The 23,306-nt window shown below is 31.1% G+C and overlaps 1 protein-coding gene across 1 annotated transcript; it reads right to left on the bottom strand.

The window, feature by feature from the left end:
• Positions 1-2,116: 2,116 nt before the first annotated feature.
• LOC123668866 (peroxidasin) lies at positions 2,117-21,899 on the bottom strand. The gene is made up of 7 exons (XM_045602558.1): positions 21,730-21,899; positions 10,046-10,261; positions 6,216-6,287; positions 5,912-6,144; positions 5,548-5,841; positions 5,197-5,469; positions 2,117-5,104 (listed from the first exon to the last, which is right to left on the bottom strand). The coding sequence occupies exons 1-7, from the start codon at positions 21,897-21,899 to the stop codon at positions 2,250-2,252; spliced, it is 4,113 nt and encodes a 1,370-aa protein (XP_045458514.1). The 3' UTR covers positions 2,117-2,249.
• Between the last annotated feature and the right edge of the window lie 1,407 nt (positions 21,900-23,306).

Here is a 23,306-nt window from a genome sequence, read left to right as displayed (position 1 = left end):
GAAGTTTTTATTTTAAACAAGTGATAGCTTGGTGTGGAATGCTTAGATCATGGGCGTACTCGGGAAGGGTTGGGAAATATTAAAGATCTGATACTACGAAAATCTTTTAAATTAACACACAATCAATAACTTTGACAGATCTAAAAAAGATAAAATACAATTTTCCTTAAAGGTAGTAGCCCCTTCCCAAAAGCAATAGCTGAGTAAGTCCATGACTGAGTGACTGACTTAACAAGAAATAACTAAAAACGCGATTAATTATCATTAATATAATATATAATTAATTAATGATGAATATGAATAAAAATAATATCAAAGTCTCTCTCTTAAATTATCAGCGACAACCTCCGAAATGCAATTTTAGACAAATAACAAAAAACTGCTTCGTCGGTAAATAGATTTTAGTTGTTTAATTGACTAACCAAATACACAATATAGTTTGTTGCCCGGTTACTATTTAAAAAGCGATACGTTTTGTTTTTTGTCAAAACGAATTGTTTTTTGAATATAGACATCGGGATTAAATATTTGTTATAAATACCGCAGATCCATTATTAACAATAAATTAAAACTCATCTATAAATCCTTATACCTCCTTTGAGGACGATGAGCTTTTCTCGTGACGCTTCGGTAAAATACTTTTAGACGTAACCATGTGACGCTTGTGAGTTTAAATTTTTTCATTTAAAATAATTATATAAAGATCTTAATTATTAAAATGATAATTTTATTTAAAAAAAAGCACAACTAAATTGTGTTTAAATTGCATTTGTTTGAGTAAATGTAGCTTTTTTTATATATTATTAAAAATCTTTGTCTTATTTTAACATTGATTGCAATGGGGTAACGTAGAATGCAATTTCTTGCTCTCTCACATAATGCTTACTGAGGTCAGATAGCAATCACTGTTTGCTTTTCACTTGCATGAATTGCTTCTGAGAGAAACTACATCAACGCTCCCTTGATATCTGTTTACCATTATTATTATACAAGTTAATATTATTGATATAATGGTTAGAGATGATACCTACAATCAAAGCAGTTACATGACTAACGATTTACATTTAGATGTAATATACATAATAATAGGGTTACGTGAAATATTTTCAATAACCTATCACTATTAACTACCTTAACTAACACAGCTATCGCGAAATCCTTTCAAAGCGTATCAATAAAATTAGCGGTTAATAGTAATCGAGATATTAAACAAGGGTAGCGCAGTCTCATCCAGCTTACTTCTATAAATATTACATAAACAGCAAAAACATTTAAGTGCAATTTATAATCGCATAAATTTCATCCAAACTCGAAAAATACTCAGTCCTTATAGACACATTCTTAATTCGACACACTGACCCCGCATTATTCCATTAGGACGGATCTCGACCTATCTCCCTATGTAAACACATGCCACGATACCCTTAAGAAACTATTATTTTAAACGCAAATAGCATTAATACTTAGAAACTTAATTTATCAAGTGATTAATGACGTAGCAAACTTAAATGTAGTAATGGCACAGAATGTTATTCAATATTATACTTAAAACGAATTGTTGCAAATAAATATTATTGGAACTGAATCACAATACGTATATTGTCAAATTTCTAACTCTTACGACTAGATTATGTTGTATATAGACACCTAACACTGAAATGTAACGTGTATTTTATTTCTGTGGTTAGCCTTGAATAATGGACATGTTTCCATTATTAAAATAGGATTTAACAAGTACAGACATAGGTACAACTGACTTACGCCTTGCAGTGATAGGTAAAAAATTACTAAAAAATAAATAACTGGTCAACTTAAATAAAACGCAGAGCATAAAATAAAATATTAATTTAGTGGAATTGAAATAAATTCTTAATTCTTAATTAGTTGGACCACATAGAGAAGACTTACGATTATGTCGGAGAAATCTATATTAATATACGAATGTATAGGGAAGGTTTTTTTTTTTTGTTTTTTTTAATTTTTTTTTACAAATACATATATTTTTAAATTGGTGTACACATATTTTTTTTGTCGTTTTTCTGATATTTTGACTAACATCAAAATAACTTGTTTTTGTGCTTTTTCTTTACGTATTTTTTTGTTTTTTTTTTTTTGCTATTATTTTTTTAACATCGATATACATACATCAATAAGAATAAGAAGGAGTTATATACGAATTGTTGCCATGTCACCGGGTAAAGTCAATATGTAAATTTCTATATAGCTTGCAAATTCAACGTATCGTCATTTTACTTTTTCTGACATGTTTCCTCTAATTCCTTGATACGTTTTTTCAATTCAACAATTGTTTTTTGTAGCTCGCTGTGAGAATCTTCCAGTGTATTAATTCGGTGGTCATTTTCAATAACTTGGGTGTATAACTCAGCACCAGATGAAACATCTCTTCGAACTCGATTCGATTGATTGCTGAGAATGTCATCACCACAAGTCTCGCAATCAGTCCAAAAACGAAGGTCGATCGAAGGTAGATCCTCGCACGAGACTAACCCATCTTGGACCTCGGGTAGTAAGAATATATTCTCACTGATGGTGTCAATATTATCGCCGTTATCACACAAGATTCTCGCTAAGTTTGTCTTTTTGATTTGATGCAATTGTTCAGGTTTAAAAGTAGAAGGGTTTTCATACCAAAAACGGTCTCCATCTCGTAAACGCTTAAACTGTTCAATCAGTAGACAACGAAAGAGAGGACCAACTTTACCACCTTCTACTTGATCCTCCAAAATTCCACCAACCCAGACGTCGATATTATGCACGGATCCATATAGGTCTCTAAGTTTATCTCTTACATTTTTATCTGATATTTCATTGGCTAAATCTTCAAAATCATTCACTTCGCTCATATTGCACACCTGTCGCCATTTAGTGTAAGGAGGAATGGCATGATCTCTACTTCTCTGTATGTTGATAGCAGCCAAATCTAGAGCAACTGCATGAGCAGTATGGAAAAGTTTTTCAGTAAGCTCTGTGTTAAGATTTTGCGTAGATGTCTTAAGTTTGGCAGGCGTAGTGAACATTCCTCTCAGTAAAGGATCAACACCACCTTCATCTACCAATCTCCAAGGTGAGAAAAAGGCGTTACGTAGAAGCAAATGTCCCTGAGGTATTGGTTCAAAGTTTTCATCGTAACGATGTAATATTGGGTTTATAATTGAGTGTCCGAATCGTAAAGCGGCTGTAGCAAATACGTTTGAAATGGATGGATTAAGATTCGGATTGTACTCTTTGTAATTACCAAGTTCTTCGTAGCCTTCAGGGCCCAGTATAAGTGGTAACCAGTGCACATAAGTTATTACTTGCATTTGAGCTCCAACAATTTTTCTCGCTTCCTGATAAACTTTGTCACCATCCCAGAATGGATTGAAGCCCTTCAATTCTGTGGCAATTCGGTTGTGTTCTCTCATCCAAATTGTATGCATTGCAACCAGACCAATTTGCTCATTAGCTCTAATATCGCCAGCAACAAAGCAATTTCGATCACTCTCTTCCAAGTTACGTCTACAGTCCATGCCATTTAATCCAGTAGTAGGTAGTAATGGTTTCTTTCCTGGGAATTTTGCCCCAACACGGAGAGTACCATTTTCATTCGATAAGTCTCGTAAATCTTCAGCAACTGACTTTTCAAATCCATAAACTTGAGAAGCATCAATGAAAGATGTCAGTTGATTGATTTGTTCTCTTGGTTGCAGCTTACCAAAAAGTACTGATGTCATGCCGGACCCGCAAACTGAACTAGTTCTGATAAAATCAATGCAGCGCCGGTTAGTAATTCGGGGGTCACTTTCAGGTACATCAATCGGAAAACATGGAGCTGCATAATCACATGTCTTCTTGCAATCAACACCATCCCACGTTTGTGAACTTACAGAAGGTAAGGCGTGATCTAGATCGTGATCAAGCCACTGACCCCATTGCATTGTCATATGTGTAATCTCAATGTCTTGTGATATTTCGGTCGTACTTATTACTGTCGTAGATATTAGTCGCGCACTCGGTAAAGTGTATCCATTATATTTCACTCCCTTGTTCCAACCGGTCGGCTGACTGAATCCATTTTCATAGATGGGAAAAAGAATTCTTCGAAAGCCAGTAAGAGAACTACCCCAAGTAGGGAAAACAAAATTATTACAGCTACCGTCGAAACTACGATATCTTTGATGATAGCACATATCCGAGCAATCCTTAGGTTCTCTATGTGCCACACAACCAGATAATCGTGCTATAACTTCTAAATGTTGAGGTGATAAGATATTTTCATAATTAAAAGGTTGAACAGAAGTAACTTTCGATCCAGATTGTATAAATTCTTTAACCTTTTCCAATGTCCTTTCGTATATTTCTGCCGCTCGTGCTACTTCTCTTGCTGGCGCATTTGGAAATCGAGTAACTCTATAAAGATCGTTTAAATTTTGACTCAAGCTACCGTTGTTGAATAATTGTTTCATCGTATTAGCAATAGCTTGATCAATATCTCTTGTTGCTTCAGTAAGTGCAATATTTACGTATTCGTCACCAGGTAGAATGTGATCCTTCACACTTAAAAATACGGATGCAGTGTCACGACCATACTCGTTATAAACAGAGCATTCATAACTACCTGCATCCGTAAGACTGATGTTATTAATGATTAAACTACCAATAAGGGATATTGTAATTCTTTCATTAGGAAAAATTCGGTTTCCATTTTTTCTCCATTCCACGGTTGCTGGTGGGTCACTTTCATATTCACAAGGCATTTGTACGGAGGTTTCTTTGAACGCATCAGTATCTTCAGGTCTTAAAAGTATTTTCGGAATAACAATTTGGTAGTCCTGCACTTTAAGAATAGCAGAAATTTCTGTAAGGCCTTCAGAATTTTCTGCTCTACAATGATATAAGCCAGCGTCGTCATCAGATGTTTCGACTATTGTCAATTTTTGGTTATCGTTTTGCAACAATATATTTTCACTCGGTGGCAATACCATCGTATTTCTGTACCATGTTATTACTGGTTTAGGTACTCCTCTAGCTGTACACATAAATTGCGCAGTGTCACCTATTGTTACAGTTTGATCTTTCGGGACTACTACAAACGCTGGTGCAACTGAAACAAAAAACAAAAACGTTTAATAGTGATATTAAAAAATAATCGTTTGTAAATATTTTTTCTATGAATATTTTATTTTTGCTATTTACCCATCACTTCAATATTTACTGCTGCTGTTATTTTGCCGTTAATATTTTCAGCTTGGCAGGTATAAAGGCCAGAATCTTCACTTTGAATATTTTCAATGACTATTGAACCATTATGACGCATTGATATTCGATCACTTAGTAATATCCTTTCGTCCTTGAAATACCATGAAATGTGTGGTTTCGGGTTGCCATGTGCTACGCAATCGATACGTGTAAGAGGTTGATTCATTTTAACAATTTGATTGCGAGGCATTATAGTGAAAATTGGATAACCTGTAATTAAAAGAGATTTTATTTAATACGCTTCTTTATTGTGGTTACATTGTTTAACTCATGTCTAGCAGTTCATACCGTTGTCATCTGGTTTCATTTGCACCATCATTTTAGCTGGTTTAGAGAGCACTTCCCCAGCTGGATTTTTGGCTTTACATTCAAATACAGCGACATCGTTTTCATCCGCGTTGTGTATCATAAGAGTACCATTATTCATAACTTCATAACGAGTGTTATCAATAGGCAATACAGATGAATCACGATACCAAATAATTTCGGGTGTTGGTTCTCCAGTTGCTTTACAAGTAAACATGGCATCGTCTCCAAAATTAACTACAACGTCCTCGGGGTCAGAGTCGATTTCGGGATGTCCTAAAAAATTAAAGATTAAATAATAAAAAGCTCAATAAAATATGTTTTAATTGTAAAATATAATACTTACGACAGTGAAAATCTTTCTCTTTCATCGCAGCTAAAGATGTTCCCGTAGCTCCGGCTGGTTCATAACAAGTGGCAGCTATGCTCATTTGACTATGTTCTGCAAGCATTCGAACAAACCATAGCATACCGCAATCGCAAATTAATGCGTTACTATCCAAGCGAAGTTTTTGCAGTTTTGGCATTCCTCTGAATGATCCCGGAGGAATAGTTTTCAGGTTGTTATTGTGCAAATATCTAAAATATATAAAACCTTATTAGAAAATCATTATTCTATTTAATAATTTAAAATGGCATTTGTTACTCACAGTCGTTCGAGTCGTGGCAAATTGGAAAACGTCTCTGGTTCAATTTGATGTATTTCATTGACGTGGAGATATCTAAAAATTATAATTTATTATCAAAATAGTTATTCGATTGTTTGGAATACTCTTTTATTGGGAAATACTCTTTTGTATTTTGATCCTATAACTAAGAATAAGGAACGTGACAATGAGTTATATACATATCAATGTAGATAGATGTATTGTGTGCTACAAAGTTTAACTATTTAAATTTCTGAACATGAGTCGCTGCATAGCGGAACCCGTAATTCATAATAAATAATCACTGTACCTGTTGTATTAGTTAAACAATAACCAAATATTCCTAATGAGACATTTACCAAATATCTAAGTGCAAGAACATTATGTTCATAAAAAGTTCACAGAGATTAGACGAATACTTCCTAGCGAAGAAATGTGGCAAACAGTGGCGAACAAAAGGATACTTGTAAACGAATTGGTACGAAATTTTGAAGAGCTACAACTCTCACTACGCCTTTGTACAAAAGAGCGAACTTAATTGTTCTGTTAAAACCGTGCGACGAACATCGCAATAAGAAAAATAAGGTCTTAGATGGTTTAATAAAATATTATTGAAAAGAAAGCTGTTTTAAAAGTTTTGGGATTGAATTGATAGAAATTAAAGTATCGTTTTAAACGCAGAAAGTTGTTAAACATCTGTGTAAAATTGGAAAAAATCTATATTTGTTTTTTTAATACTATTTTATTTTTATTTAATAACATAATTCCTTTTGAATGCAATTTTCGTCATTTAATAACTAAAAGTAAGATAAATAGAATAAATTTCAATTACTATACAAATAGCGACCGAAATATTTCATTTTATACGATACGATACGATATAATACGATCTACGTTAAAATATAAATTACTCGAAAAATCACGTCAACAAAAATGTTAAGGTAATAAATCAGTTCCTAGAAATGTATATTGTTCCTACACCTTATTAGCATAATAACTTTTATCATTTTATTTATGAGTATCTTCTCAAACATGTACTAAGTATGTACCTACACGGAGCAGTGACATCATTCTTCTGGCCAATCAATTTAGCAACCACTGTTTGCAGAGTAATGTATTTATATATAAACCTTATTCGCATTTAAATTAGGGTTGCAACTAAAAATGAGAAATATTTTTTATCAAATCTTGTCCCTAATAGCTTACATAAAATTATGACTAGCTTTTTTTTTAAATATTGACTAGTGTTGTTACTTAAAACACTATGAAAGTACTAGAAGTTTTAAAGGTTTTGTTGTTACTTAAAACACTATGAAAGTACTAGAAGTTTTAAAGGTATTCTTTATGAAATAAGTTTAACAATATATGGACAATAACAACAAATTTAACGTCATAAACAATAGTTTGTACAAAAATGTATTTTTGATGGTAATATTCGGTTTAGTATTATTTTGGCTTAAAAGATAATAAGTAATTATTTGTCATTATTTTACAAATTTGACAACCTTAGTTTTTGAGGGCAATACATTTTATTATAAAATACATGAACAAGTTGTCACCTTTATCTTACGACACATGTAAGAGGTCAAAATTTACTATATGTTGTTACAGGACTAAAGTACACAAGTGACAACTGTGCAACGTAATAAATATTACAAGCCAGAACCGGTTAAGTTTATAACCGCTGCATAAAGCAAAACAATTATTTAAAACTATTATTTAACAAATTCTCATACTAAAAGATTATTAATAAAGATATATAATGCTGATAATAATCAAATTCAAAGTATTAAATCAAGTGATATCCACTGTTGCATGGATACTGATTTAACAAATTTAATAAATTAGAAAGTAGTATCTACTACATATATACATTAAAAACGTGGTATCGTGGGACACCAGATAGGAACGAAGTTGGTTATTATAAAATATTAATTTCAAGTTCTATTCGAGCTATAAAGAAAATAATTATTCGGGATACATTTTTTATTATGATTTTTTATTGATATAAATCAAAAAAACTACTTTAGAAAATTATCTTAACACCTTTATTTTATTTACAATGATTTACAAAAATATGTAATAATATAATGGCGAACTGCAATAATAATCCAGTCATTACGTAGACATTAAGCTGTATAGCGATCATACACAGACTATACATAAAAATGTTACGCATTTTTTTAACGTTACGAACTTTTTTGCCGGCTAGGTTACAAGAAAAATCGTAGAAATATTCTGACCAATATTCGCTACAGTTGTTCAACAAAACCTATGTCATATTAATTTACCTAAAGCCTATTTCCAAATTTCGTATTTCGTATTGTTGTGGCAACCACAAACATCTAAATCTAGTCATGAAAGTCCATTGAACTTATTATACGTAAGTGAGTTATCGACGAACATGAAACAGTTTTAAAATCTTTGTTATATGTAGTTTGTTCACCTCAGATGGCTTATCTATGTCATCACAGTTCGTCTTACTATAGAGGGACCACACACAATCGGTATTCTGACGCTAATCCAACGTAAGGATCGTGCCTACCTACTTATCAAAATAATCTTAACATAACGTTGGTACGATTCGAAACGTATTTTTACTTTTAATAATTGTATAATACAGGCTAATTTATAAGAAAACAATTGACATATACGAATTTAATAAAAATATTTTATTAGCTTTTACTCTTGGCAAGAAACTCCACAGATCGCTGGTGGAGGTTGCATGGTTATTGCAGTGAACCGGAATGTTTGCCGTGAACTTGGGGAGGCCTATATGTCCAGCAGTGGACTGCGATAGGCTGAAGAAACATATTATAGTTGATAACAAAATTGTATGATTGTTGCAGGGTTTAATGAATAACCCTGATTTTAGAAAATCTTTTATGGGAAACTATGTTGATATTCGCCTAATAAAAACACATGTTCTTACAATAATTACAATATTTTAAATATTCATTTAACTTTTTCAAGTATTTAACATTTGAATAATATTAATATGTTGCTCTGACACTGTTACTGCCCAAACGTATGTTAAATAACAAATATAAATGATACTCGCAATAAACAGAATGCTTGTGTACGAAGATTCACGACAACTTTAAATGTTCACCAATTTATATGTGCTCGTAATTGCTTTTGAAGTCAGTAGCATATATAAACAGCATACAAAATGCAATTTAATGCATTGATATCCTTTAATTACATAGGAAGCAAAACTTTTACAAGAAACATTTATATTATTCACAGCTTGTCTCTTTGCAGGCTTTTCAATGTTTATGGTTCATATAACATACAGTTAAAGTACCGTAATAGGTATAGCATCTGAGACGATTACACGTTGTCTTAATATTTATTAATTTTATTATACATACCGTACCAAGCCTTATCCTTAGTATTCGCTTGTAATGAACAACTAGACAATTAAAGTTGAAAAACTTAACTACTGTAACTACATTATTACCATTACGATATGCATCATTTCACGCTAGCAACAAAATGAACTAAAACATTGGCGTACCGCAAAAGAAAACATATTTTGTCAAAAAGTCTACTAAGTGTAAGTATATATATGTATAATATACAGAGGACAAAAATAGGCTACAGAAATAATATAAATTCTGTACAAAAAGAATAGTGTGGGTATTAGTTATTAATAAATATATGTCTTTTATAGATTTTATACGAATACCATAAGATTAATAAGTCAAGAAACGGTGATACAACTCATAGCCTATTTGATCGACGGTACGACGTCCGATAACAATCTGATGTCACCTACTTAATTACCCTATAAAAATATAATAAATCACTGTTGAGTTGGATATACTTACAGTTGTTCCAAATGAGCCATTCCATGAAACACATCGGAGTCAATATGCTGTATGCGGTTTCGGTAGAGATAGAGATATTTGAGTCGGCGTAAGCCATGGAAAGCACCGGAGCGCAGTTCCCTCAACTGATTGTCGTTGAGTAACAATGAACGTAGGCGGTGCAGATGACTGAATATGCCTGGCGCGATGTCAAAGATGCGGTTGAAACGCACGTCCCTGTAACAAAATGTAACCTATAATAAATATAACATGACTTACAAAAATTTGATCGTAACTCGAATGTTTAGATGCTACATTCAAATAAATTTTCAATTAAAATTAAAATTTTGTTATTCTGGCATGTGATATACATATGTAAATTATACTTTCGATGGATTTTATTTTTCTTCTATTAAAATAATATGGAATTATTTTTGTATTATAAAATAACTTCGAATCGTAAAAATAAACCTAATAATTTTATCATTTATTATTATATAAAAAATCAGTATTATATAATTATTAAAATTATTAACTGGTAAAAAACATATTTATTTACAACTAACTGTCCCCGCGACTTCATCCGCGTGTAATTTAACAAAAAAGTAGTAAAGTATTGTTCAGTTCGTAGAGTCATAAAATAAATAATTTTCTAAAGTAAAAATAATCTAAGTTACTCCTTACTACATCAACTATCTGCCAGTGAAAGTCTCGTCAAAATCGGTCCAGCCGTTTTAGAGATTAGCCGGAATAAACAGACAGACAGACACAAAAATTGTGGAAAATGTTATTTTAGTATATGTACCGTGTATACATCCATATTCATTTAGTAAAAAGCGGTTATTTTAATATTACAAATAGACACTCCAATTTTATTTATTTGTATAGATTTAGTAAACCAAACAAAAACAATCAAAAACCAACATGATTAGAATTAGTGCAAATAAAGAGACTAGGGAGTTTTTTCTTTTTACAAAAGAACTACTAAAGTTACCTACGTCAAAAAACAATAATGCTAGGAGCGTGTAAAACCCAACCCAAAAAATCATCAGAAGACTTCAGATAACTACGTAGGTGTGCGCCAAAAAACACACTGCTTTTGATTAAACAAGGAATATAGTGAATCAATAAACAATATTGTCTCCATTCAGATATTTATAATTTAATATTACGTCTGTAGTCACGACAATTGTGTAACGATATAATTGCGTTACTGCATATTGTACTATAGCCCGCTACTAGAACTACGTTGGACTAATCTAAACTGCTTGCTATATGTATAGTGCGAGCTTGCAACGAGTTGGACAATGCTGCAATAAATACCAATGTTTTTTCTAGTTTGAATTGCATTTTGCGTGCAGTATTTAAACTGAGGTCGTATTTCTACCGACACCGACGATTGTTATTAAACGATAAACGTTTTTACAATCTCGACTAGTTTTATTAGTCTCCAATCTTTGTCACATTTGTAGTAGTAATTATAGAAATTAACGGAAATAATATAAAAATATAATTTATAAATTATGAATTTCTTAAATAATTTAAAATTTCATCAAAATGTTGTATTATTTATTTATTACATTAACGTAATATCTAATATTTTAATTATATATAAAATAATTATCATTTACAATATCTATCTTTGAAATACTAAAGAAAGTCTCTAAAAATTGAATTGTTTGTTATTGCTCTCCCCCCCCCCCCCCCTCTCTCTCTCTGACACAAGTTAGTGAGTTCACGACAAATTTATAACTATTCACACCAATTTGCAAACACTATAACTGTCAAAAGAGAAATTTCTTGCAAAATAATAATGGTATCAACCTAAATGAGGAAATGATAAACGAAACCATGAGATTTCATCATGTATCATCATATCATAGGTATAATGATCTAGAACACTGTAGATTACCGTGTAGCCGCTAGCGTTACTGCTGGTATATGTATGAAATCATACTTTCAGTTTCCTAAGAGACGGTAAAACTATTATCATCTCTAACTAAGAGTACTGGAACTAACAATTATACGTTTTCCCTGACTTTTCGTATTCCATGCTTCTTCTTTGTGACATAAATGGTACATACAGTATACTAAATACTATAAATTAAAAAGGCTTTTCTTTCAATGCACTTGAATATTCTCATGCAGTTTGGTAAAATGATTGTTAATATCACTAATTACTAATATTTGATTTCAGAAGAATACAAACATTTTGGATTTTACTGTTTTTAGTTTTCAGTTAATCTTGACGCTTACATTTTTTGAAAAGTCTATTTTAAAGGAGTAAAATAGGAATATTTTTTCAGTTGACAAGGACTGCACAAACACCGAGAACACGGCAAACATCTCTATGGCTAATACAAATGTTTGTCATGTGCGGGGATCAAACCCCGCAACCGCCAGCGCAACAGCCATAAGCCAGTGCTGTGACCGTTACCCCAACGCGTCGTCATATTTAATTTTGTGCGAATAAATAGAAATGTATTCACGTTCGTGAACTATTAAATTGGTTTTACAATCAATCGTGTTAAGACTTTTTTATTTGCGTATAAAAATTCATCCGAGTGAATTTTCCATTTGAATTGATGCTATTAGTATATACGTGTATATATTATATGTATATACATATTATAAAACGAAAGCGGTAATCAAAGAACTCGTATCCGCCGCGGACTACACTCAACAGTGCCGTACAGGAAAATAGAAAATAACCTAAAAGGTTTTTTACCAGAAGGAAGGTTTCATTGCTGCAATTTATTTTACTCTCAGTTTTAGATTAAATATGAAAAAAGTAACGATGAAATATGTATTTCGTTTTACAGATTACCCTCCTTTATTCAAAAAAGTAGAAAATGTCCGTATATTAGCTGTTACTCGCAATTCCTTTCACAGGCTTTGAAACAAACTAAGGCTGTTATTAGATGATTATCAAGTTCGCACTTCTATGTGCTCAGCTACTGTACTCATTTTCTAAAATATAATTAGGGTTTGTGTACCTCATACATATTATATGATTTCTGTTTGAGGAAATCTAACAACCAAACCTCATATTTAAAACTAGAAAATGTGAGCTTTCTATAAAAATTTACATCGCATCCAATTAAGAAATTAATCGTAACATTTATTGGGTGTCTATTACAATAAATTTGTATTATTTGTATCAAGAAAAATTGAAGATCTTACACAAACTTGTTCCAGGCTTTAGACCACTTTAATCAAGTCCTGTCAAAATCATTCTAGCTTGCATTCCATATAGGCAGAAAGGCAATGCCTACCTTGTCATGTTACTAAAAATGATATATAAAATATGAACATTACATATTTTTAAAAAAGACATCAACCGTAATTCAATTTAAATCCGCTTCAACTAAAAAACCCGCCGTAATATATGCGATATCAGCGCTTCGCGCGAATCGACGACGGACATTATATAACAATTTTATAATGTCGCGCGTCATATGGAATACGAACGAAGTATTGTGTTTTTAACATTGATTGGTTTAACAATGAAAGTAGGCACAGCCTAAGAATAACCTGTCAAATCAAACTGTCTTGAATTCGATACCGTTTTTACCAATAATTATGATTTTTGACACGGTCGCATAATCGCAACATTCCGCAGATTAATTTCATAATAGTAGTAATTCGCTTTGAATTTTTCGTTTGTGCGTTCTTGTTATTAGTGAAAATATTAATATATTAGTGATGAATAAGTTTACTTGTGAAATATGTAACGGAGATGTGTGTTTGATGAAAGTAAATAGTGCATCCAAATTCAACACGTTCGATTTTACGGATAAATTAAAAATTCTTCAGGCGTATCGATTTAACATATAAATAACAATGACGTTATAATTTTTCATTTATTAATAAATAAACAAGTACTTTCATTAAGCATACAATTGTAACTAATTAATAGCGTTATCAATGGTTTCCTATGTTTGACACAAACGAAATTATCAGAGTGCTGGCCTTATGAGGTCACAGTGTATCCAGTAACTGATTTGTTTGATAAATATCAGTTGGTTTCTGTAAGTGTATTTGTATGCCTGCATTGTTATAAGTATAAATGCACTTTACGTGTCCAATAATTTACTTGTCTGTTCTTGAAATTATCTAAAAGCCTCTATTCCCAACAAAATTGAAATAAATTAGGAAAAAATTGCGATACAGTAGATGATGCAGTGTGGCTGTTCATATTTTTTTTGACTGCCTACCCTGTCTAAAAACTTCAAGCACGCCACTGTATATCTGAGTCATATTTCAAAGTTGTAGTACAAAAAATAACGGACTTTCATTAAAACTTGTAAGAGCCCCAAAACAACTTTAAACAGGCCCTATTGAAAAAAAAATCATTCTTAGCGGAATTCAATTAACTATAATTTACATCTTTATCAAATTTCAGTTTGCAACATAAAAAAAATTAAAGAATAAATAAATGAACGCTTCCAAGTCAACGGTTCCCAGAAGGATGAATATACTATATAATGTATACTTTATCGTAGTTTGGAGAGACAGTGCGACTGTAAATGCCCAGGCCAGGAATAACGTCTATGTACATATATTGGTAACATAAACATTTATCGCGCATTGAGAGAGAAACCATGGATGCTAGCAAATCAAACAGTACTATGATCACAACGCTGACTCAATTAAGTGGTTTTAAAATTGCAATATTTTAATTTTTGAAGTGAAACTTATTTAGGAGTATGAGGGGAAATTTTTTACGCATGAAACGCAATACGACCTACAAAGATTGTTACATTAATATTCTTCCTATCGTATTGTTACATTAATATTATTACATTGCAATCTAACAACATGGCGCTGGAACGGAAATCTGAAGCTTTAGATTTGTATAAATATAAACGACACTTAAAAATTTGTTTGCCAAAGAAGTTTCACTTCTCACGTGTACACTTTGTACGCACGTACTTTTTTATTTAATTTTTTACGAGTTACTTACGATAACAATCAATAGCGACTGGAATGGAATCTGAACTGGAATTTCGTGGTCGCTGGAATATTTCCGAGGGTATGCATAGTTGAAGAAATTTCTCGAGGCCTTCATTATTTCTATTAAGTAGGTAGTTAACTATGCCAATTATTATTTTAACATAATTGCTTGTTTCACTATTTGCTACTAAAATATATATCGTCGTGTCTCGATGCTGATAGGCTTATCAATTAGCTGTAGGTAAAACAGGCCCTTAGCATTTGTTTCATTGTAATTAGTAAACTACAAGTTTCGTTTTCACAAATCACGCTTAGAAAATTAGAAATATCTGACAAGTAAATTGAAGTTGGATGTTAAACATGAAATAAGTACTATAAAATTTTTTCTCTCAGATAAGTCATAAGACAGACAGTATTGACAACAGCAAGTTAAACAGACTTTTATTATTTTTACAAGCGCTTTAGATCCACAAATAGAATTTAATAGTAATTAAAATACCGGCAGTTTCAAACGGAGTATAATACTCAAGTATTGATTGTGCAATTGAATAATTTGATGCTTAGCGTAGCGTCAGCAAGCAACGTCTACACTAAAGCTAGCTCTCACTAATGTGATATAAAGAGGCACTAACTCCAGAGAAGGCTAATTGATTATAAGGTTAAAACACCATTCGTATTCAACTACCCAATACTTAAATCGTCCATTCATTATATCAATTCTTTAGTTTCCAAATAAAGTTATGGTGCGTTAACTCTTATTAAACATTTATTTATTTATTTCAGTCGCAACTTACAACTATCATATTTTATATGTATTTAATAACAAAGAAAAAATGAAAAATAATGAAATTACTCAAGGCGGTGTGGAAGTAGGGAAAGGCAGTAAATTTGAGGTTTTAAAATAGCGAAAGTGCCATCTCTGCAAATAGTTCATTGTTAAATGAAAGTTTTGAGCTTTTATAAATTGAAACGATTCTGGTTCGAATAACTTGCAAGGTGGCTTAAGATTGTATAAGCCGTCAAGGTTCGTAATTATTTATTTATTTATAAATCCTTAAATATATCAAAAACTAAAAGGTAATATTGTCTATTCTTACTGTAACAGTTGTGAACCAAATAGTTTAAAAAAAAAATCAAAATCTCTTTTTTTGCTGTAGTCTGCAATAAAATTTTATAAATTTATAGAGACAGGAACCCATTTAAAGACAATTAATTTTTCAAAAGTCCTTAATCTTTATAATATAAAAATATAAATTAAATTGTTTCATTTGTTGATTTCAACATACCTTACAAAATATTAAAAGAACAGTTTTAAGAAATATTATTTGAAATTAATCTCTACGTCTAAATTAAATGGAAACAGTGCGCTTATTCATATCATAAGTATAATATGGTGTTTAATGCCCATTTTTATATATTTTCTATGAAGTTGTGCTTCCGAAATTTTATATTACAATAGAATTGACGGTTCATATAAATCCAGTATATCAAAAAGATTGTATTTTGTCGAAATCAAGATTAAAAGAACGAGCGGGTTCTTAAAAAACCTACTTTTAAAATCTTGAACTCGAGTCCTCTTTACTTTTTACCTCGCTTAGGCGGTTCTTTCTGCTCTTATTCGACAAATATAACAATATAGCAACAAATATAACAACAATATATTTTTAAATATAATTTTAAATTATAAAATGGCGATTCAAAAGTGCTTTTGAAACCTACTTCAATAAAGTAATTATTAGTTTTGAGAATTTCTTTTTCACATAATGATGATTTGAAAAGGTTGAGTATCGCTCTAAGCGTTTGAATATTTACCCTAGATCTGTTAGGTCTATATTAGTTAGTATGTTGGAAAACAATCTTTTTATTTGTGTGTTTATATATATATATATATATATATATATATATATATATATATATATATATAAACTTTATGATAATTTTACATATATAACATGCTTTTTGATCCATTTGATACAGTTCTGACGATGCGAGATCTAGCGCCATTTTTTTTTGTTTACTACAACTAGAGTAGCAATAAGCATACGATCCACCTGATAGTAAGAGGATATCGTATATGCAACACTAGCAGCATTGCAAGCGCAATGCCCACACTATCACCGACCCTCCTCAGGAACTCTGCCTCCTTACTCAACCACAGGAACACAACAGTACTTGAGAGCAGTTTTATTTAGCTGTGATCTTCTGTAAAGTTAAGGTCCTCTCTGAGTGGAGACGTTCTATATTTTGATCAGGATATTTACTTCTGCGCTCTAAATCAATGAAATTCAGACTTAGGTACGTGAATAAAACCATAGTTCTCATTCAGAAAAGTACAAACATACTCTTCAATCAAAAGTCATTATAATGCATACGGTAAATGGCGCACATTACTCAGTATAAAGGACCATCACCGTATCTAATGTGTTACGCTTCAAAAGAGTTTCCTTTATTCCTAAACAGTTAACTATACAAGGTCATGGTCGCTTTAAATAAGCATGAACTCAATTTTACATACAATGAGTACATAAATGGGATTACAGTGATATTATTGGTAATGCAATCTCGATGACGTGATATCTCGGATAAAAATTTGTACGAGATTCAATCTCACAGAATATAGGCAAATATTCACGAGTTTACGAAATTATAGTTACATTTTAATAACGTATTTTTTTAAATTTATCTGTGTAAATAATATAATTCCTTGAATTTTTTTTTAGAGGATTCTTTTAGAGGACCTGTTTTTTTTTAAATACGGGTTATAAATATTGCCATCTCAAAATATTTACCGACTCTAGAGCTAATTAATAAAAAGCAATTCGGCCCTTTTTCATGTATTTTTTTAAGGAAAAAACTGTCTAATCTTGGAAGATTTCATATGTCGCAAAAAGTCTTACTACTATGAAGCGTATGTGTTTTGAAACAAGGTAACTTAAAAATATTTTTCTCTTTGACTTATAAATAGTACCTAATATCTTAAATCAATGTAATACGATTCAAAAGTGCTTTTAAAACCTACTTGATTCTAGTATTTTTTTATTTTGATTTTTAATCAGTAAGTAATATGCTTGTCACTGTTACCGACTGTTTAATAAAATCTACCTTTACACACGCATGAATTAATCGTAAAAGAGTGATTAATTGCTACCAGAGCTAGTCACGCGTGATTATTAAAAACTTTGGTTTGAGAGCTTTTCATTTCAGTAAAATAAAATGAAGTCAAAATTAAATGAAATAATGTGTGTAATTGTCTAGATTGTTGTGGGATATTAAGCTTCTTTTTCTGTTATAAAAAAATATGTTATCAAAATTTTTATATACGTTGAATTGTAGTTAGCGAAACAAACGTTAATAAATTATAAAATGTTGTGTATAAACTGTTTATAATAAAAAAAATAAAAAATTAATTTAAAAATAAAACAGAATTCGTGAAATTTTACTACAAAATAAGTTAAGCAATGCGATGTATTAATTAATTACATAATTAATATTAATTCTAGTTTACTCAAAATTCATAGCATTAATTTATACTTTTAGTTACTAAGGTATTACTTATGTTATGTTTATGTTAATTGTAGTAAGCGAAAAAGAAATACCTCGGAAACGTGACTTAATTAGAAACTTGTCGCCTTGTAAGACTCGAAATAAAGGTAAATTAACAATCTCTTCAGACTGTAATATCTCACTGCTGGGCATAGACCCCAGTATATAAGATTATACTCTATACATAGACCTCTTTCCCCGTGTAGGAAAAGGATCAGAGCTTAATCCACCTTTTCTTTTTCAATCCTGGTTGGCGGATATATTCCCTACTTTACGACCGGGACCGACGGCTTAACGTGCTCTCCGAGACACGGTGGGAAGATCCACAAGGACTAACAACCAGATAGAAAATAAATATTTGTATAAACACCATCATATCACCACCATATCCTCTCCGAGCGTGAATCGAATCCGTAACCGTCGATGTTTATTTTTATGTAATATTTTATTCCCCTTTTATGTACAATCATGTACAACAAAATATTAAACACAAGTAATAAAACGTTCAAATTTAGGTATTTTTTCATCAAGTTCCAGTGAGTAAATTAAATTCCTTCTACGATATTCAATTAATCAGATGCGATAATATTTTTTTTTTTTTTTTCGAAATAAAAGAATGTTTCATCAGTGTATAATACACAAATAAACTTTAATAAAAAACAAACGAAGGACGTAAAGTCATAGAAAAATAAAAATAAAAAATCATATTTCACAAGGTATTACAAAGTATTTACAAAGGTATATAACATATTTTGTCGGTGCTAATGTAACAATACAATAGTGAGAAGTTTGTCTGTTAAATTGTACTTATCTTTTACCTACATATATTTCGAATCACCCTATAAACTTACCAATTCTGGGCACAGTGCTCTTCTTCATATAGAAGAATTCTTGGAACTTAATGTCAACACTGTTCCACTACTAGTTGGCAGATAATGTCCATCCCAAAAGTGATAATTGTATATCAGGTGTAATAATATACGATGATAACCGGAACCGACAGCTTAACGTGCTTTCCGAATGACGGTAAGGACACCTCACAAGCTTTTTGAGTTGGGTAGTCTATTTATTAAAGAACATTTCGGGCGAAGAAGGATCACGCTACGCGCTGAAAGTAGTGCTAACAATAAACTTAAAATTTACCGCGAGCATTACCGCGAGTTACGTCTAGTCATAAAGTTTATTTCGTAAGGAAAGAAGAAGACGACTCTAAAGACGGGAGAAATATAATAAAACTTTTAGTCAAAAGACGATGAAGCGCCCTTTATAGCTGATTACATTATTACAAAAGCGTAAAATTAACCAAAGACGCGCTCAGATGAACCAGTAAATTGCCACGTAGATTTTAAACAAAAATTGTCAATCTGTATTATTACACGATTTTTACCACAATTATCTGTATATAATTAGTTATTTAGTTGTCAATTGTAAATAAATATAATACTTCAAATTTCGATATAAATATTTATTATTTGTCTGATATTACTATTTTATATACTTTAAAATCCAAGTAACGTTAGAAAAAAATACTTAATAAATGATTAAACAGAAATAAACATATTTAAAAGTAAAAAAAAAAGAACAACGAATAATTAAAATGTATATTTATAATTTGGGTCTTCTATATTATACAATGCTATGAACATTATACAATTATGGTATAACTATACGAGTATAATGTTTATAGTATGCCTAACTAGACAGCAATCCTGTTCCATTTACGGAATGCACTTCTTTTAAAATGCAATCACTGTAATGGCTGGTATTTGTCAATCTAGAAATAAACTTATTATGAGTTTATTAAAAAAATAAGAATGAAAATGTTTACTGTTCATACTTTCTTATATTTTTTTTTAATTTTCATAACCACACACATTCTTATTTTTAAGCAATCGCAATTGATAATTTTTATTTATTTTTGTTATTTTGTGAGTATTTTATATTTTTATTTTCTTTTTCTTAAACATTGTTTTGAATTTTAAGATATACGTTGGAAAAATTAAAGTACAAATACAAATACTTTTGTTGAATAATGCTGGACTGAGAAAATAGATAAATTATGCTTTATAAATTATTCATACTCCTTGTTTTCTTCAAACGTAAATTAAAGGAGCACTTTATAACTCAAGTCAATTTACAATCATCTACTTGGAGAATATGTAAGTATATAAATACCTATAATATTATGTTATGTGTTTGTATTTATATATTTATGTGTGTGTGTAGGTATATATGTATGTATGTATATGTCTATGTAAGTGCATGTATTTATACTTGTTAATATGTAATATGTTACTGTTATTTAGATATTTTCTTAACGCTGTTATTTCTTGTACTGTCTACCCCGCTACATAACACTCTCACTCAAGATCATTTGTTGACTGGAAAAGATCTCTTCTAAGGTTAAGTCCACCTTCGATATCAACTATACATGTCATTTTCTGTATACTTTACATAATTAAAAATTTTGATTAAAGAAAACCAAAAAATAATAATGAAAATAAAGAACCTTTTTTCAAATTTTCAATTTGACTACAGTTTTTGACAATCAACAAAAGAGTAAAATGTGTGTGTGTGTGTGTGTGTGTGTCAAATACATGGTAATGTGTGTAATGTTTGTTTTATTGATTTAATAGTGCAATAAAGTTATAAGAATAACATGACAATAAAAAAAATAAACAATTCCTGATGTGTACGTAGTTGTTGCTATCGAGTACCAAAGCAGACATTGACGTAGTCTGCTTGTAATATTTAAGGTGACTCGTCACTCGAGATGTCCCGATGCAGCTGCGATTTGAATTAGATTATTGACAACTAGCGACCCGCTCCGGTTTCGCACAGTTGTAAAAAATATCAGTGTTACTGTACTATATTATGCAGGTATTATACATATAAACCTTCCTCTGGAATCACTCTATTTACTAAAGAAAACCGCATCAAAATCCATTGCGTAATTTTAAATACCGAAGCATGTAGACAGCGGGAAGCGACTTTGTTTTATACTATGTAACGATTTAAAATGACGTGATTCAATATTTGAATATTTGAATTCTGCGAACGTTACTCCTTGTGTTGCGGTTCATGCGATTCAGTATGACAAAATATTTTTAAGTTTGAATCTGGGTAATAGGTGCTAGTATAAGATAGGCAAAATTAAAACTAGGATGTCCAGTACTTAATACTCACCTAAGTAGGGTACCTTGTACCTAACGACTTTCCGTCCTAATATAACACCATCGAAGTACTGTTTTAAGGCAACAACTCCGCCTCTGTGGGCTGTCTGGTCTCTGGCTCGAGCCAGAATTTCAATAATCAATCCGGGATGAGTTTTTGGCCTTGAATTATTGAAGTCATTGGTACGACATACAAAAGTCATTACAGATATTATGACTTAATATTAAAACAGTGTTCTCAATTCGACGAAATCAATCACTGAAGTAACATTGAAACTGTAATAGTAAACTACAACTCCTAATTGTACAAAACCGATCTCGACGTCAATGACGCCCATCTGCGATCGTTTCTTCAAGTCTTTATCAATTCAATCAAATTGCTTCCAATTACATAAAAGTGACTGCAAACTATCAATTGTAATTGTGAATCACGTTGAGAACACGAATAAGTAGGTACCTACGCAACTCTTAAAAATATTTCGAACATAAATACAATAAATAGAATTTGTCCAAACACTTGATAATGATGTCATTTTAGTTTATGACAAGCAGTGGCAGATTTACCAGAAGTTTGAGTAGGCTGAAGACTAGGACGGCAAATATTATGGGGTAGCAAATTTTGGATAAATTTTGTTTTTATTATACCATAAAATCCAGAAAATGAATGGTCGTGCCCACAACCTTTATACAAACAATGGTAACTAAAAAATAAGGTCAACCGAAATAATCGATTATTTATTAAAACATCTCTAATACGTACGTTGCTTTTACAGTTTTCCCTTTAGTTTCAGAGGTCAGTAGAAAGACAACAATTGAATAGCCTATTAGCAGCAAATTTGTAAATCTGCCACTTATGATAAGTGTGATCAATTGATAAAAATATGAAGAACTTTGTTAATATTTATTGTTATATGTGAATGAATTTAGTTTTGTTGGATCTCTATACTGTCTTAATTCTATGCCAAACAGCTAGTAAATACTTATAATTGTATAAATATCATTAGTAATGACAATGAGTACAATTGAACGATTATTATTTGGTATTAGAACTGGTAAGCTCAGGTATGATTAACATTTTGTGACTGCGTGTTGAAAATTTGATTGTACTAATCAACAACCTGACACGTAACCAATACTCTCTCTCATGGATATTTTATGTTTCTACAGATATTCGTAATAAAGTTTTGGCAGTTCAATTACAGTCTGGCAGACGTTTGGCAGAAAAGTGACTTAACCGATTTTCAATTCAATTCTAAATCCAATTATTAAAGTGTTTCTAAGGGGGATTTTAGTTTATAAGAAAACGTAAGCTTAAACGTCACTTTACAAAATTACACTAAGGCTTAGTCTCATCACAAAGAAAACAGACAAATAGCATATTTTTCGTTATTATTCATGTATGTAACATGTTGTGATGAGTATTACTTTGCCTAATGGCACCAGATTGCATATGCGTCTTATTATAATTAGATCAGTTTGTTGCACAGACATATTTTATTAGCACGGATAACATTAATTTTAACATTAAAACTACATTATAACATGATAACATTAATTTTAACATTAAAACTACATTAATACAATTAAGTACAGGCTTAGTTAATGAAAAT

The sequence above is a fragment of the Melitaea cinxia genome, chromosome Z (assembly GCF_905220565.1).
Source record: "Melitaea cinxia chromosome Z, ilMelCinx1.1, whole genome shotgun sequence".
Taxonomy (NCBI): Eukaryota; Metazoa; Arthropoda; class Insecta; order Lepidoptera; family Nymphalidae; genus Melitaea; species Melitaea cinxia.
The sequence above is the reverse complement of the archived record's forward strand: the minus strand, read 5'-3'. Positions and strand labels throughout refer to the sequence as shown.

Excerpts from the sequence above, each read along its gene's own strand:
- LOC123668866 (XM_045602558.1), bottom strand. The coding sequence starts at position 21,899 with ATGACTTTTGTATGTCGTACCAATGACTTCAATAATTCAAGGCCAAAA. Across the intron at positions 6,145-6,215 it reads TTGCCACGACTCGAACGACT|ATATTTGCACAATAACAACC; the intron begins GTGAGTAACAAA and ends TATATATTTTAG. Across the intron at positions 5,105-5,196 it reads AGTAAATATTGAAGTGATGG|TTGCACCAGCGTTTGTAGTA; the intron begins GTAAATAGCAAA and ends TTTTTGTTTCAG.